The following is a 16,578-nucleotide window of genomic DNA, read 5'->3' as shown; positions in this document are numbered from 1 at the left end:
TGAAGAAGTGCCATTACATAGATGAAACCTTAATCATATTTAGCAGAGACCCTCGTATGTCCCCATCTGAAACAATAAATAAACCAATAATCTACCCCCCAAAGAACAAGCCCCTTAGGGGGAGATGGAAGGCCCCTAATGAGCCATTCCCCCCAGCATCTCCCTTTGCTGAATCCGTGACACTGACATTGTCATGATCTAAACCCACCATTGTCCCCTTCCACTGCAGCATCAAACCAACATCAAAATAGTTCCACCTTTAAGAAGACTAAACATGTAATCCTATTATGAATACTAGTAGGATGAGCACAAAAAGCCTTATATAAAGCTTATAGAAAAAGTAAAAAGAAACAGGTTAAAGTCAATAAGATCTTATTTCTGAATAATTAAGTGTCACACAAGGCAGACAGCACTATGCAGGCAAAATCAATCCTGAGCACAGTCCCAGTCACACTAAAGTCCAGCTTCCTTTATATCATTGATAAATTATATATAGCCATATTACATCAAAGCACTCTATTTCTGTGTAATTAGTTCAGCTCTGCATTGGATTGATCTGTAGCCATCGATATTACATGCGTTTTCTTAGAGGTGTTCAGAGCAAATCAAACATGTTGTATTTTGTTAAACCTTGTAAGACACGGAATTTTCTGTGTGATGATTATCCTGCACAGATCAATAATAAAAATACATATCTCACAAACTATTGATCATCACATTATGGATACACCAGAAATATGCGTTATCCTGTTCAAATAGCTTTTCATTGACATTTAAATGCTATGGAGTAAAAAAGCCAATATAAAATGGCTTTCAGGACCCTGGACAGAGAAGCTCAGGGAATATCTGTACCTGACAAGTACTGTATGCTACATTGAGGAAGAGGGCACTCCATTGGAGAGCAGTGACCATGCAAAAGATGTCTTTACCTCCTTCCTCTTTGCTCCATTCAGTCTCACTCCTTTTACTCAGTGTGCAGCCCTGGAAGCAGAGTGCAGCTGGGCCAAACACCAGCAGCTTACTGGAAATGATGGAGTTAGTCAAGTGGAGAGCAACGACAGAGAAGGCAAAGGAGCCTGTGTCCATCTGATACAGTGCTTTCTAAACAATTTGGCTGCAGAAGAAGAAATCCCACGTTTTAAAAAGGCCTGGTAGAAATGTGGACGTCCCGTAAACCTCATCGAAATGTTGTGGCGGGACCTGAAGCGAGCTGTCCAAGCAAAGTCGGCGCTCAAACGTTACAGAGCTGGAGAAGTTCTGTGAGGAGAAGTGAGCCAGAATTCCTCCAAACCGATGTGAGAGACTGAACAATGGTTACAGGAAATGTGTACTTGCAGTTATTGCTGCTCAATGGGCAGCCATACTCATTCAATCTAAAGGTTCAGACACGCTTGTGTCACTTAATGCATCGGGTTAACTTTATCTATTATTAGGACTTAATACCAGGTGCCAAATACTGCATGTGAAACACTGCACATGAGAATCCTAAGGGGCCGTCAAACATTTTTTGGCATTGTACTTGCCTGTGGATTAACTTGCCATTTCTTCCATTAACCATCCTAGAGTTAATCGCAGGAAAGGCACTTATATTTCAATAGGTAAAGATTATTATTGATATTTAGGATTACGCATTGATCCACTTCACTTTAATCATACTGGTAATTTAAAAAAGGAGAATTGAGAAGGTGTGAGGCTCTCAGATAATTATTAAATAATCAAGAACCTGGCATTCTCAGAAAGTGTAATGGATTTTTTTTTTCATTTATGGTTTTACATTTTATTCATTGTACAAATGAATCTTATCATAATCTACAAATAGAGAAGAAGGAATAAATATCAGAGGAGAATTTATAAAAAGTATTTATTTCTATTTACAAGAAACAGTACAAATAAGAGTCATTTTAATGGGCCATACTGGTGTGCCATAACCATCCCAGTACCTTCCTTCACTTCTCTCACAGCTTGATTTGTAGTATGTTCTTTCCTTTTCCTTTATTTTTTTAAGTTGTGGGTGCATTACACAAAAAACACGAACTCTCACTCTCACAGCGGGCACAGTTACAAAAATATAAGTGTCCTGTTTGTCACAAGGAAAACACAATTTACACTTCACCGCAATTACAGATGGATGAGGCCAAATAGAAAACATCCCGCAGCTTCATGGATCTGCATGTCATGCCTGATAGATGAGGGGAAAGCCAAACATCTGCTGCAAAGTTAGTGAAGGATGGATGCACTGTAAAACCTTGCAAATGGGGAAAGGAAGCATATACTGTATGTCTTACAAGAAACTGCCTTATCTGCTGGGGAAGGAACAAGTAAAGATTTATTCCATGCTGAAAAGAGAAGAAAAAAAAGCACAATGTATGGAGCCTTCTGTGGGTGGCAGACACAAAGAAGGGTGTTGACACCCGAAGAAAGCTCTACAGCCGAAACATTGTGTTGCTTTTCTTCTCTTTTCAGCATGGAATCAACCTTTACTTCTTCCTTTGCTGCCTAAGCATGCTGACGCAGCTGCCTACTTGTTTTATCTGCTGTATTTCTGTTTCTTAACGTTACAATCCATCGAGTTTGATGTGTATTCAAAGCTTAAACCAAAACAGACAGTTCTGCTTAGCGTTTAATAGCAAGTCACTAAGATTAAAAAAAGCTAACCAAATGAGTGAAATACCAATTTTGCATACATTTTGGGTAATAACTACCAGTACATTTATTTCGGCAATTGGCTACTTATTTTATTTGGTAAAATAAATATTTAACATACTTTAATTTAACACATATTAATCTTTTGTTCCTGCAGTTGCTCACAAAGGCATTCAGCATACAGCATAAAATAGTGTAGGTTACTCTACTAGTGTATAGCACATACTTCCCACTCTGACAAGTCTCCTGACAAGTCGGAGAATTCTCAAAACCTGTTCACAAAAATATACAAAACAATCGAGGGGGGAACTGTACCAGATGCTTGAAAAAGGCTAAACAGCAAAAATGTTGCATTTTTCAGCATGGAATTAAACATTTAATTCTGCAGTTTGTGAAAATTCTTAATAATTATTAAATGAGTCAGCGCATGCTGTATAAAGGGACAGTGTTCTTGATGCACTTCATATTTTGGGGTTAATTGGGAAATTACAGTGCTCATCGAAGAGTAAAGCTGTCACAATCCCCCTAATATGCAAGAAATGAGCCAGGGAGTATTTAGACAGAGGCCAACAGAAGCGCAACATTAAAATTTGACCACCTCCCATATTTCTATTTAATAATAGTTTGGTCAAATTCTAATGCTAGTCTACTACTCCATAACGACTGAATTTTTTTAATTAATCCATGAAGAGATACTGTATTTTAAAATAAATGCTAAAAAAGTGATCCATCTTTCCTTTCTAATTGCAATCCATAACAACATTCTTGCAAGTCATCATTATATTTTACATCATCCTGTTTTCCTCTCTCCCTCACACCTGAAGAAGGCTCTACATTTGAAACGTTGTGTCTCTTTTCTTTTCAGTATGGAATAAACCTTTACTTTACACAGAACACTGTTACTACAACACTATTTGCAGAATGTACTGTATGTTTGCTTTAACCTGTTCACCATTTAAAAAAACTTTAAAATAAAATATTTGCCCTGAACAGACACACATGGCCATTCTTCAACGATGCCATCCAATACATTTGATTTTCAAAGGTCAGAAGAAAATGAGCAAAAATGCTTCCCATCAAGTGTATTTACCTGTCACCAACAGTAATACATATACTTGTCCCTTTTAAAGAATTCTTAAGTTATTTTGATTCTGTTAGCTTTCATACTATAGGTACTATAGGTTTCACAACAATGGTCAAGTTAATTTCTTCTGCTTTATTGCTCTTTTGTGTTTTAAAACAATCAAACGTGACCAGTTGTTTCAATGAGAAGCTTGAACTATCAGCCAAATACAATTAGATCTCAAGATGCATGGCTGGAAATATATATCTGTACAACAGAACCACTTTCACAGCAAAATTAAGAAGAAAAAGAGCTACATCAATCATTTTAAATATAGCAGTATGAGTTAGTTCCCTGTTTGCATCTCAGCATTGGGAGGTAGTCACTCTACTGTAGAGCCTCCTGCAGAAAACAGCAATATGGCACCAAAAAGGTCATTTTTGGCTATGAAACGGATCATTTGTTTCCAGATTTCAATCCTGACCTTCACTGAAACAAGAACATCAAAAAGTAGGTATTTATACAAATTTGCATCGGATTTTTATACATATTAGATAATACAGACAGCTTTAATTTAAATTAACTTATTATTATGTTGTACTATATTTAAACCGATATATATATATATTAAAAATATAAAATGTTGAATGCTCCATTTTATAATTTAGCCTTTTGGACTACACACACAAATATTCTTTTCTACTGTACATCAAATATATATACTTGCGTGTGGCCCCCAAAACTTGTGGAAGCATTTGAGTGAGTTGTGATTTTAAGGATATATTACTTCTAAGATATATTACTTAGAATTAAGTATATTAAGAAAGTGAAGCAGAGCAATGACCAAAGTTTTATTTTCCAAACAACAGCAGATATTAGTAAATGCAAGTTTATCTCATACAAATCGTTTTTAGTTTACACAAGAAAAACATTTGTAATGCTGCTTTTGTACTGCAACAGAAACCTAAGACTAATTATTTTTTTAAACTCACATTCCATTAATTTATTTTTTCCTTTCTTTTTAAACACTAAGACCTCTTCATCATCTCTTCTCTTAGCAGGTTAAACTGTTTTACATGTACTTAATGCTTTTTTACATTTTCATGAAACTCATTGGTAGTTTGTAATGGCTGGTTTAGTTTTTATTTATAGATGTTATTTTCTCCTAAATATATTTGCTTGGATGTCAAATACAGAATATGTATTTTTAAAATGAATATGCAGACCCAGCAGAACAGCAAGGACCACTGTTTATTTTCAAAATTTACAAAGTCAAAACGGGAAACAGATACTGTTAAATATCCTCATCTAGATTAGCTCTGTCGGAGGAGACTACAAGGGAACCTGACATTTTCAAAATCAGAACGAGCAGTGAAGTAATCAGAATCAGAATCGCTTTAAATGTTTTTTATGTTACTTATGCTACTTTCTTATTCTATTGAAAATTTAATTGATATGCTCTATTGGAGACTTGAATTAACTGTGTTAATAATAATAATAATAATGTTCTCCTGCAGCATTTCCTGCAAATGATGCTGTAAAGGTTCCTGCCAGATTAAGGTGAATAGCCTTTACATGGAGCAAATACCACCTTGTGATCAAACACAAAGCACAAATCTGGCAGTCTGGCTTGGTGAATCAAGAAGTGTCTGAAAGCTGTAGAAAAGGCTAATATTTGTAGCAGGTCGTGAGAAAACCAGGGGCATTCATTCAGTAACATAGGCCCTTTGTACATAATTAAAAAAATTGGAAACAGTACCAAGGTAACATGGTACTTTGGTGATTTATACTGCTGCTACTTACCAGGTTTGAAATCAGCATGGAGTATTATGATATTCTTACAATGTCCTCCCACCATCCAAAGACACAATGTTAGGTGTGGTTGCCGAAGTCCAAGTAGGTAGCTACGTCGGCATGCGTAGGCTGCAAAGGAACAGGTAAAGGTCTATTCCGTGTTGAAAGGAACTGAAAGGAGACACAATGTTTCAGCTGTGGAGCCTTCTTCAGGTGCCAAATTCATCTGAAATCTAATGTCTTTAAATTGTGTGTGTGCCTTGTGATGGAACGCTGCCCTAGCCAGGATGCAGTCCCATCTTGCATTCTGTTTTATCAGGAGGGAGTCTGGGATGCTGCTAGCCTTTCCATGAATATGGGCTTCCTGATACTGGACGGACAAAAATGTTGTTTTTGTCAAGATGTGAAATCATGCAGAAATAAATACCTGTATATTCAATACCTAATGTTTACATGCAAAAGGAAGTCTGTAACCTGCATTTAACATTTGTAGAATATGTTTTGTCAAATTAAATCTTAAACCAGCTATCTTAATATCTTTTATCATTATGAAGAGCTGGGACAAAGAAGCTTGATTCGCAGTTGTTCCATGCAAATGGAAACACTAAATTAAAGCAGTAAAATAGCTACAGTGCCTCAGAGTTAATTTTTGTGACTTATTCTAGTGCAGAAATGCAGAGAACCTGAGAGCATAACTCGTTTAATTTACGTACTACTCAAGATTGATTCCTAGTAAAATAAGTATCTTTTTTATTTTATTTTGCAGGCGATTGCACAGTAATGACATTTTTGGGAAATGGGTCTAATATTTTATCAGATTCTAAGGAGATGGTGGGATGTATTTTTGGAAAGAGTGAAAATAAAACAGAGCTTACAGACAGATATATTAAATGTGTGGGTAAGTGTGTAAATCTCTTTTCTGTGTTCAATTAACTGTTCTTCATGAAATGTCTACATAGCAAAAAAGTAAAAGAAACCTCTTAAGCAGAAAACTTAAACAGAAAATTCCCTCTTGAAAAAAAACTACACTTTGAAACATACTGCAAATTGTCTTTTTTCTTTAAGTAGTATGAAATTGTAATGCATAAATCAGTCCTGGTGTCTTAATAGACTTACAGTATAAGGATATTTGGTTGCATTAGAGATAAAACAATGGAACATTTTTCTGTACAACAGGAAAAGATCATTTCTAATTAAAAATACAAATTAGGATATACTCTAATAGAATAGGTATCGACGTTGCAGTGTTATATTGTAGCAAATATACAAATGCTATATAAAATAGCAAAACACAGTGAAAAAATAAAATTATCATTTTCATTGATCCATATTCAAGTGAAACTAAAATCTAGCACATAATTTTAGGCCATAATATTCTCTTTGGCTTCTCAAATTAATTCAGTAATTAGGTTTGCCTGCTGGGTCACCACAATTTTGGCAGGGTCAGTGTCTTATCAGGCAATTTCAGAAAGTGAATTAAAAAAATAAATAAATCAATATGTTTTCAATCATGTGAACTGTTTGTTCTTTTTGTGCAGTTTTTGTGCAGGATATTAGTGCCACAGTTAAATGAGAGTTACTGTATGTCTCTGTTACTGGTTTCTGGTTTCAGTGATATAAAAAAGGAGTATAAAACATACCATCACACCATTTTAGGTCAAGTCAGCTTCTAAATGAAGAAGTTTGAGAGTCAAAAGTTTGTTTAATCAGTGCTTCTTTCTAGGATTGAGAGCTCACTAATATTTACATTCCCATAAATCACAATCTTTAAAGATTCTGTAACCCTCAAAGGTATTCCTTGTAAGATACATTTTATATCAAACTGGGAGTGTTTCAAATTGAATTATAAAAAATATAAAATAAAAATAAAAACTATCAATTGAATATCAAATATCATGTTCTGATCATGTTTTGCAAGCAAATTCTAGAAATGACTCAGAATGATATTGTCTGCAGTCAGGGAATACCAAACTTTACACAACATGTGTGTTCTTGCTTTTCAGTTCTGTGACCAAGTACATTAATAACCAGGAAGCAATCTTAAATACAGGACAAAAACAATTATTACAATAAATTATGGAAATACAGTATTTAAATGTGTCGGATAGGTGTACAATCTTTAAGATGGATGGTATGATTTAGGAGAGCAGTCCTTCCCGGTTGTGGTAGGAATAAGACTGGGTACTTGTCAAATATTTGATGACAATCACTCTGCTGTTTCATCAGTCGTGAAGTAAAGTTAGTTCCCTGATCAATATTTCACAGACATTCACAGATCTTAGATTGGGAATGACTGTATGACTGTAGTAGTCTCCCACTACACAGAACATATTCTCTTGATAATATTCTTATAACTAATTTGCGGTTCTCCTTATAATACAGATATGAATGTCATAAAGGGCGATAAGGGATCCTGTGTCCAATCAAACATGAATCTTGCCAAAGACTAAATAATCACCATTTAAGACAATTTACCTGTACCAATTCAAACTGTGTGCCATGAAACAGTGAGAGATGTTGAAAACTCTTGGATTCCACAAACAGAAATTCAGTATTTTCAGCAAGATTAGACAACAGGTCCCTTAAGGCCTAGTTAGTTATACACATTTAGCGCTCATGTTACCTGGACAGGTAAAGGTTCTCTGTTCTCTTTTGAAGGACGTTGGTAACTCTTGCATGTCCCAGATGCTTCTCTTTGCAGTGTTTTTTTTTTCTATGTACGTGTGGCTTTTAATCCTCTCTTGAGACACAGTATTCCTGTGCAGGCTGGCTTTATGATCTCAACAAGAATTATCCAATCACTGTTAAAAATGTATGAACTAAGCATACAAAACTGCAAATCAGATCAGTCTAAATTAAAGATTAGTAAACCATTTGAATAATTATTTGGCTATTGTGACTACCTCAAGTGAGTTGATCAGATAACAGACAACTACTGTACATTATGTAAATGTTAAAAGTTTGCCCATTGTTTTATACTTACAGAACAGAGTATGTTTGATAGTACATTTAAAATAAGAATATCTGCAAGATATGCTACAATATACAGTATCTACTCACTTCACTGATTAAAGGTCAAAGAAAATGCTAGCCATGACTGCTAGCTTTGATGTTATACACATAAAGCAGAACTAGAAGCCTACAGTAGTTAGATGGTTCTTCCTTGTAGCATTGTAAAACAGCTAGAGAAAATTACAATTCACACTCCCATTATAGATAGACTTGCTCATTTTTTTACTTTTCCCTGTTCTATACCTGCTTGTAAGGCTGCAATTCCAGTAAACACTGCGGGGGCAGAACTCATCTCACTTAACAGAGGTAATTGAAAGAGTTTAAAAAATGAATTATTTTTTTTTGCAGAAAATTGTTTTCTTACGAAATGTTACAGTTCCAGACCATACTGCAAGCTTATTTTAAGTATTGTGAAGACAATAAACAATGCAACTAAGAAAAACAAAAAGGAAATTGCTAAATCCACCAGTCGGGGTAAGAGTTTGTTAAATTGCTTTACTTACCAAAACAACAGTAAATTGTCTAAATAACAGGAAATGCTAACAGTTACTGTAACAAACATCAAATTACAAAATAAAAAGGTACAGAAACAAAAACTGTCCTACTGTGGGTGAGAATCCAAAGTAAAATTCTAAATTTACAAATCAGTAATGAATCAAATCAGTATGGCACTGATATAACAAATGAAAATACAAAAGAACTCAAATTTTCTAAAACTCTTACCAGGAATAACATTTTTTTGGGATAATTGATGGGTGGAATTAAGAGCTGTTAAAAGGAAATAAAAAAATAGAAAGCAACAAACATCTTTCCTTTGTAATACAGCTTCTTGAGATTATTTTGACTTAAATAATAAAATGGTTGTTTTTTTGTGTGGCAGACAAATGTTGTCTCAAGGATCTGCACAATATAAATGCTGAAGATCTTTTGTCATCTGTGCCAGTTTCCTCTCCATTTCCTGTATCCTGCTCCAAGGGTTTTTTTGAAATAACACCAGAGGTGACCTGTGAGTATACAGCTAACAGAAGCTCGCCTGTCTGGAGCACTAAACATCCCTGTGTGGGTAAGACTATTGCTTTCTTTGGTCATAATATAACATACACTATACTGTACCACATGTATAATAGACTGTGGGAAGGCAGCACAATCCATTCACATTAAAAAGAAAATGTATATAAAAATGGAAATTACTGATTTCAGATGCATTAGCATAGACATCACGTGTACATCTGTGTACTGTAGGTACAGTATGTCAGTACTGTGCTATTATTAGGCAAATAGGAAAACACTGAAATTGCACAGAAATTGTGAGAATTCCCACAAAAATTGTTTATCTTTTCTATGAAATCAACTCAATACACTGAACTTGAAAATAAATATAACACCATTTATGCATGTGTTTTTAAAAAAAGAGGGTACACAGGCTTTTTATATTGACTATATGTTTTATGTGATATTTTGATTAATCGGTCACTTGTGACTGACTGTGATACACTCAAGTGACTTTGACTATGTGAAATCACCTCATTCATTGGTTGATGGAGTGTTGCAATTCGTTGAATGTCAAGCCTGTTGAAAACCCAAAAAAAGAAAAACACAGAAAGAAACCAATATGCCCTGCTTATCAGGAGAATAATGTCTGAATTATTCACTGGTGTTAGATCATTAGTTTGTCACTGATTTGCCTGCAAAGGAGACCAAGTTCCAGTAATATTTTAAAATTTTGTTTTCAGAATTGATCTTGTTTCAGTTACAATTTGCAGGACAGGATAAATAGATCTAGAGTATATAGATATGGATTTGAAAGAGCATCCTTCCAGTTTTTGGTGGAAATTCAGGACATACGTTGTAATGAATTATGGGTATGACTATGAGTTAACTTTTCAGCCAATTATAACACTATAGGAAAAGTGTCTTCCAACTTCTCTTGCCTTTTTTTGGACATAAAGATTCAAAGGAGGATGTTTTGCATATTCATCTCTATTAAATATAAAAAAAGAAATATAAATATAAAATATTGTGGTATATCATTATGAAGTCATTTTATTGCAATGGGTGTCATTTGAAATACACCACATTTATGACCCGTATGATATTAATACATTTTTTTGTTATGGCCTTGTGATTAATTATAATGAAAAATGCAGTCAGAAATACAATCCAACACTGATAATAATCATAATAATTCTACTACTGTACATGGTATAAGTATTCCTAGAAATGAGATATTTTGAAATTAGGTAGTCTGATGAACTCCATTTGGATTCATAAACTTTTCGTAATCTATTATAGCTTTTTGTTGTTCTTTTTTACAGAAACACCAAATGTGTGGGTGAAATTTAATGAAATATCATCTGAGAATGTCAGCTTGACATGGAACTACACTCAAATTCAAAGCAAGGTCTATTATGTTAATATCACCGTGAGTTGTCAGCTGGAGAGATTATTTGGAAGGACCTGTTCCAGGCATCAACGTGCAACTGTCCATCAGGAAGGGCCGGGCGAAATAACTTGTGCAGCACTATGGCCATTCTCACGCTACTTTCTAAATTTCACAGTGAAGGTCTTCAAAACAAGGCTGAAAAACAAAACACAGAGACTGGAGTTTGAAGGCCCACTGCAAAATGAAGTAATCTTCTTCAACACATCTCAGACAGGTAGCCCGTTCTACATGTAAAAGCTCCAAAGAGTTTAAAAAATATTCCTAAATGTTGTAGTTCTCCAAATAAGAAAATGTTTAGGATGCATGATATAATAGAGACATATGAGATATAGAGATATTACATATAGAGATATAGAGATATGTAAAAGGGACAATAGAGATATTATGGCAAGACTTTACTTTCTCCAAAATTCAAGGCAAACAAAATGGTCTAGCTTTATGCCTGCACTATATTAAGATTAATAGTATTGTTATTATTTTCTTAGTTCCTGACAAGCCAGAATTTCACAATACGTCTTTCTTCAGTAGTGGATGGATTCAATGGAAACCACTGTCAGACTGCGCAGGAACCATAATAGCATATGAGGTAAAATACTCATTGGACTTTTACAACCAGAACAGTACAGTAACTCCACAACAAGTTAAAATAATTTTTTTTATGGCAAAGAACAGCATTGCCAGGTACAACCATGGGCACATGAGAACCTGCATACAACGGAAGTACCATTGCTAGGACCTAATTTTCAACAAAGGCAAAGAAATGTGCTTCCCACTGTTCCCTGGGCAAAGGTTTACAACTGAGGTCAGCTGTGGGTTCCTCCAAATTAGCCATGATCATTAGTTCATGATTATTGAACAGGTCAATCTAACTACAGAAAATTTACACAATGATTTCAGCATTTCAGCCAAAAAAGACAAACCTTACTGTACACCTCTGTGATCAGAATCACTTTGTTGAATAATGTATTCAAATAAAAATAGTGAAACTCCAGTTATCTAGGAATGTAAATATTGCCATAAAATAGTCTCTACACTGTATGTACATTATGCATTCCAAAATTAAGTTTTGTGAATAAGTACTGTATATACAGTACTGTCATACTGTTAGCCAGCCAAGAATAGGGCTAACATGACAAATACCCAAATATAATTAGATAAAAACCTAAATATTATTGTCATTGTACAAATTGAGGACTTTGAAAGTTTTTGTAAACATCTTTATTTTTTTCTGTGTGTTTAAATCCCAAGGCCACCAAATGGAAGCCCTTGCTGAACTCAGGTGACAGCAATTAAATATACTGTTTTAGTAATCTGAGGCAATTGTGTTGTAGAATTTGCTGCATCAATCTGACAAGTGTAATTGATGCTTACTCTGTGAGTGATGCTCCATTTTAAAGGATGTATCTTAACGTTTTCGTTTTCTGTCCTGCAGCTGAACTACACAGGGAAACGAGACTATAATGATTCATTCATAGAAACATATTCTGTCCTTGTGAATTCCTCTGTGACAAGCTATAATCTTCCAAATTTAAAAAGTGCAACTAACTACTCTTTGGAAATCCGTGGCTTCACTGAGGCAGGCGCTGGAGAAGTGTCCCTTGGGAATTTTCAAACAGAACTAAAAGGTATCAGTTTTGTTTGTGTGTGATTAATTTATGAATAGCTAAATAATAAACTGGACAGACATTAACACAGATTCACAGTTTTTGGCAGGTTCTAGTGGTCTAGTGGTATGTAATAATGCCTTTTACTGCCAGTTTCATTGATCTCAATTACAGCTACATCTAAATGACATATTGTCTTCTATTACTCTCACCCTAGTTTTCTTGTATCCATAATATAAAATGAGTTAGCAGAAAAAAAATTTTAATAATACAAAATAATATATATATAAGTCTTAATTTGTTTAATCAAAATAAACAATTTGCTTTCTATTTGCTTCTTGTTTTATTCAGTGTCTAATTAAGCAGTCCTGTAGTCACATTTTAGTTCAGATCTACAGTATTAAGCAGATAAGAGCAAGCTAGAAAACAGCAGTTAATACTGATATAGGCTTTTAGATTCATATAGCATCCTTCCCATGTCATTGACTGCAATCTTTTCTTACTCTCATGTAAACCCTTTTGGTTTTAAGAATCGAAGAATGATAGTGGTGACTTCCTTGTAATTCAGATATTTGTCTTTACAGAACCAGTTATTCCAGAAACTGAAAACCTTACAGCATTTAATATCTCTAGTGGCACTATTGTCATTCCTCTGCATCCTGTTCTTGACACCAATGGACCAATTAGGTACAATATCATGTACTAAAGTGTCTTACCATCTAGTTATTTTAATTTTCCTATGGATGATATACTGTATGAGGAAACATAGTGTAGCTGTTGAACATGTGCTTGTCATCCAAAACAGCAAGTTGAACAGAATGTAAAATCTGCTCCAATATCCTTGGTGAAAATGTTCTCAGCCTGGAAGTACACGCTACAGGAAATTAGAGCAGAGTAGATGAAATCAGAGCTCTTTGTCATGCCTTTAGACAGGCAGTCAAAGCTTTAGATTCCTGGCAATGCATTCAGATAAAAAAATAAGTATAAAGTGAACATACTTTGGCCACAAAAGCTTCAGTTAATTTCTAAATATGATTTTTGGCATTTTCCAAGGTAGATTCAAATGTTTGCATATTATTGCTTATGATCAAGCTTGTCTTTAATGTAAGACATTTGTTTATATTTTTCAGCTAGTTTTTATTGAAGGTAATTGCAGACCTTTTTAATAGTCTGACTAGGTAACAGAACTGTGGTGCATGGTTTCATACAAAGAAGAAGAAAATAAATTTCTCAAACTCTTTGACTCTTTTCTTTGTCATGAAATAACGAGACTAACTTAAAAATATACAAGTAATTTCATTCAAGTAAAATTGATGCTGTTTCTTCAGTTTATTTTTTGTATTAATTTAACAAAAAGTCCTTTGAGGTTTTTTTTACTGGGTCCAAAACAGGGCAGAAAAGGATGATTCAACCCGGGTTTAAGTATTTTCAAAGGATAATGGAAATCTCTCAGTTCTGATTAATGAAATCTTTAATGACAAATGACCTTACAGGGTGCATTCCTACATGTTTTTAGAGATTCACATTTAGACAAGCAGTAAAAAAACATCTTACTACTACAGGCTAGTATTACCCTAATTTGTGCTTGTCAGTGTAGTGTAGCCATGTCCTAGCTGTGCCCTCATTACATATTCTGTCTTTCTTTGTAAATGTATATGATTACAATACACCTTTGATTTCTCCTTTTTATCTTGTAGCAGTTACCAGGTTATTGTACTGGAACTGGAATCTGTCTCAGGCAGGAACGGAAGTTTGGCCAACATCTGTGTCAGGATGGACCTGGCAGGTTTCAACAGCAGTAGTGCTGGGAGCATCATCTATATTGCAGGAGAAATCCCAGCAGAGAACCTGAGCAGTCTGCCAGAGTTCACTGTGGGAGATGGGAAGCTGTATGGGCAGTACTACAATGCACAGTTACAACCTGAGAAAAACTATTCCATCATATTCAGGGTGATTAGTACATGGAAGCAGGTATACCTCAACACAGCTGCCTTCATTGAATACTCAGAAAGCGAAACCACTCAGAAAATAGGAAGTACTAAAACAAACGATCTATAATTATTTTAATTCCTGATATAACATGTACTGTACATATGCTGTTTATATTAATATCTACAATCTTCCAATTGGAGATTTTAAGATTATATATTTGATTACACTAGTGGTTGATAAAATGATGTTACTGGCATGATTGTTAGATTATTCTACCTCATCAATTCATCCCATTTTAAAATGATCTGGAAATAAATGCAGGAGGTGCAGAAGGAATTTATATATCTGTCTTTCTTGCTTTTTTTTTTTCAAAAAAGGAAGTGAGATTCTCCTGCTCAGAATATGAACCATTCTATGGTAAGTAAAATGGTAAGTGTTACTGTCACTTGTGGGGCATTTCATGTTCACACTGCTCTCTGGTACAGTGCAATTTTTAGATTGTATCAAAGGCAATCAAAGAGAATACATTTTAAATAAATGGACTAGTGTTGTTCCATTTTAACTGTAAAATGTTTTGAAACTTGGGAAGGTTTACCTTGGATATTGTCACTGCTATAACCCTCAGGCGTCCAAGGATATGGCTCGGATAACATCATACCAAGCTGCTGTATTTCTATTTAGAGTTTACCTATATTTTTTCATTTGTTTTCTTAGGAGTACTGTTGCAGAGACAGAGAGTCAGTGCAAGTACTCTCTATTTCAATGTTGGTCTATTTTATTTCTCATTAAAAATTGTTGTCAAAGATTGTTTTCATTTCTTGATTTGTCTGGAATATTTCATGTGGACAGTATCCTCAGGTTTCCTGTGGAACATCACAGGAGGTTCAATGATCACGAGTTCTATTACAGAGAGATATTTACTCATCCAAAACCTGCATGTGTTTACTGAGCAATTACATCATTTGAGATGTTCAATCAAACACCCAACTGTCTCAAATAACAATCACGAGGTATAATTAGGATTGAAAAAATTACATTTCTCCATAATCTGTGAGTGACATGGCATGAAAGATTAATATTTCTCATACTCTTAATATCTAGTTCCTGCAGAAGTCCAGCATGATGCTTCTCACCAGCTTCTAAAGATCTATCTTTATGTATTTCTACCCGTGACCTGCACTCTTCTTCTTGTCTTTCTCATCATCATTTGGTTAGTATTAAAATTATTAGACTCATTTTGTTATCGTATACCTAGTTTTTGTTTTGTAATTTGGTGAAGGTAGAGCTCATGTTCTGAAAAAAAGTGGATTCAGACAATTGTTGTAAAAAATAGTTCTTAATAGCCTTTATATGAGCATACTGTACTGTATAGTATGCAGTTCACACAGGTTACTGCAAGTTAGAAAAAACATGTTCTTTTTTTACAGGAGATGCACCCATCACCATAGAAAGTATATAGACAATAATGCCTTGGCTCTATCAGTTACAATACAATCAGGTAATTAATTAGAACATCTAACATACAGTTTTATTTTATAATAATGACTTTAATTATCTATAGTATATGTTAAAGTGCTTCTTCCTGATAACAAAAGTAAAACAAACATTTATAAGAGTGTAAAAATAATAAAAGCCAAGATGGGCTAATGCACAGAAGGACTCGAAAGTAATACATTATAAAATGAAAATAGGAAGACATCTTCAGAGACTATTAACCAAATCTAAATCTAAATGTTAAAGTCTTACTACAAAGGGCTTAGCATTAAATTTGTGTCTTAAGTTTCTGAGATAAATTAATGTCACAAGAAGACCATTATCGCAACTGTGATGTGACCTGGATTTGTATCATCATGTCTGATTGCAGATGGTACAGTATACTTATAATTTCACATCTCAGGTATAGTATATGATAATGGAAACAGAACCACTTAAAAAATGCACAATTTTGTGCACTGAAACTATTTTTTTAATTTAACAAAATCAAACTTTTTTTTCAGCTTTGTTATTTTCACATCCACTTTCAAAGTTCAGATTGTGTATTTTCGAATCTTGGTTCACACCTAAATAAAGACCCTGAACCCACACAC

At 34.4% G+C, this 16,578-nt stretch overlaps 1 protein-coding gene across 1 annotated transcript in view; it reads left to right on the top strand.

The window, feature by feature from the left end:
- The first annotated feature begins 4,067 nt into the window (after positions 1-4,067).
- Positions 4,068-16,578, top strand: part of LOC148837338 (receptor-type tyrosine-protein phosphatase mu-like) — a 37,517-nt gene continuing 25,006 nt past the window's right edge. The window contains exons 1-12 of the mRNA XM_088912326.1: positions 4,068-4,216; positions 6,267-6,398; positions 8,861-8,986; positions 9,393-9,575; positions 10,828-11,169; positions 11,441-11,541; positions 12,388-12,580; positions 13,144-13,246; positions 14,257-14,530; positions 14,869-14,908; positions 15,593-15,701; positions 15,919-15,989. Coding sequence (XP_088768452.1) covers positions 4,126-4,216; positions 6,267-6,398; positions 8,861-8,986; positions 9,393-9,575; positions 10,828-11,169; positions 11,441-11,541; positions 12,388-12,580; positions 13,144-13,246; positions 14,257-14,530; positions 14,869-14,908; positions 15,593-15,701; positions 15,919-15,989 — 1,765 coding nt within the window. The 5' untranslated portion in view covers positions 4,068-4,125. The remainder of the gene's footprint in view (positions 4,217-6,266; positions 6,399-8,860; positions 8,987-9,392; positions 9,576-10,827; positions 11,170-11,440; positions 11,542-12,387; positions 12,581-13,143; positions 13,247-14,256; positions 14,531-14,868; positions 14,909-15,592; positions 15,702-15,918; positions 15,990-16,578) is intronic.

The sequence above is a fragment of the Atractosteus spatula genome, chromosome 3, assembly GCF_055471065.1.
Source record: "Atractosteus spatula isolate fAtrSpa1 chromosome 3, fAtrSpa1.hap1, whole genome shotgun sequence".
NCBI lineage: Eukaryota > Metazoa > Chordata > Actinopteri > Semionotiformes > Lepisosteidae > Atractosteus > Atractosteus spatula.
The sequence above is the reverse complement of the archived record's forward strand: the minus strand, read 5'-3'. Positions and strand labels throughout refer to the sequence as shown.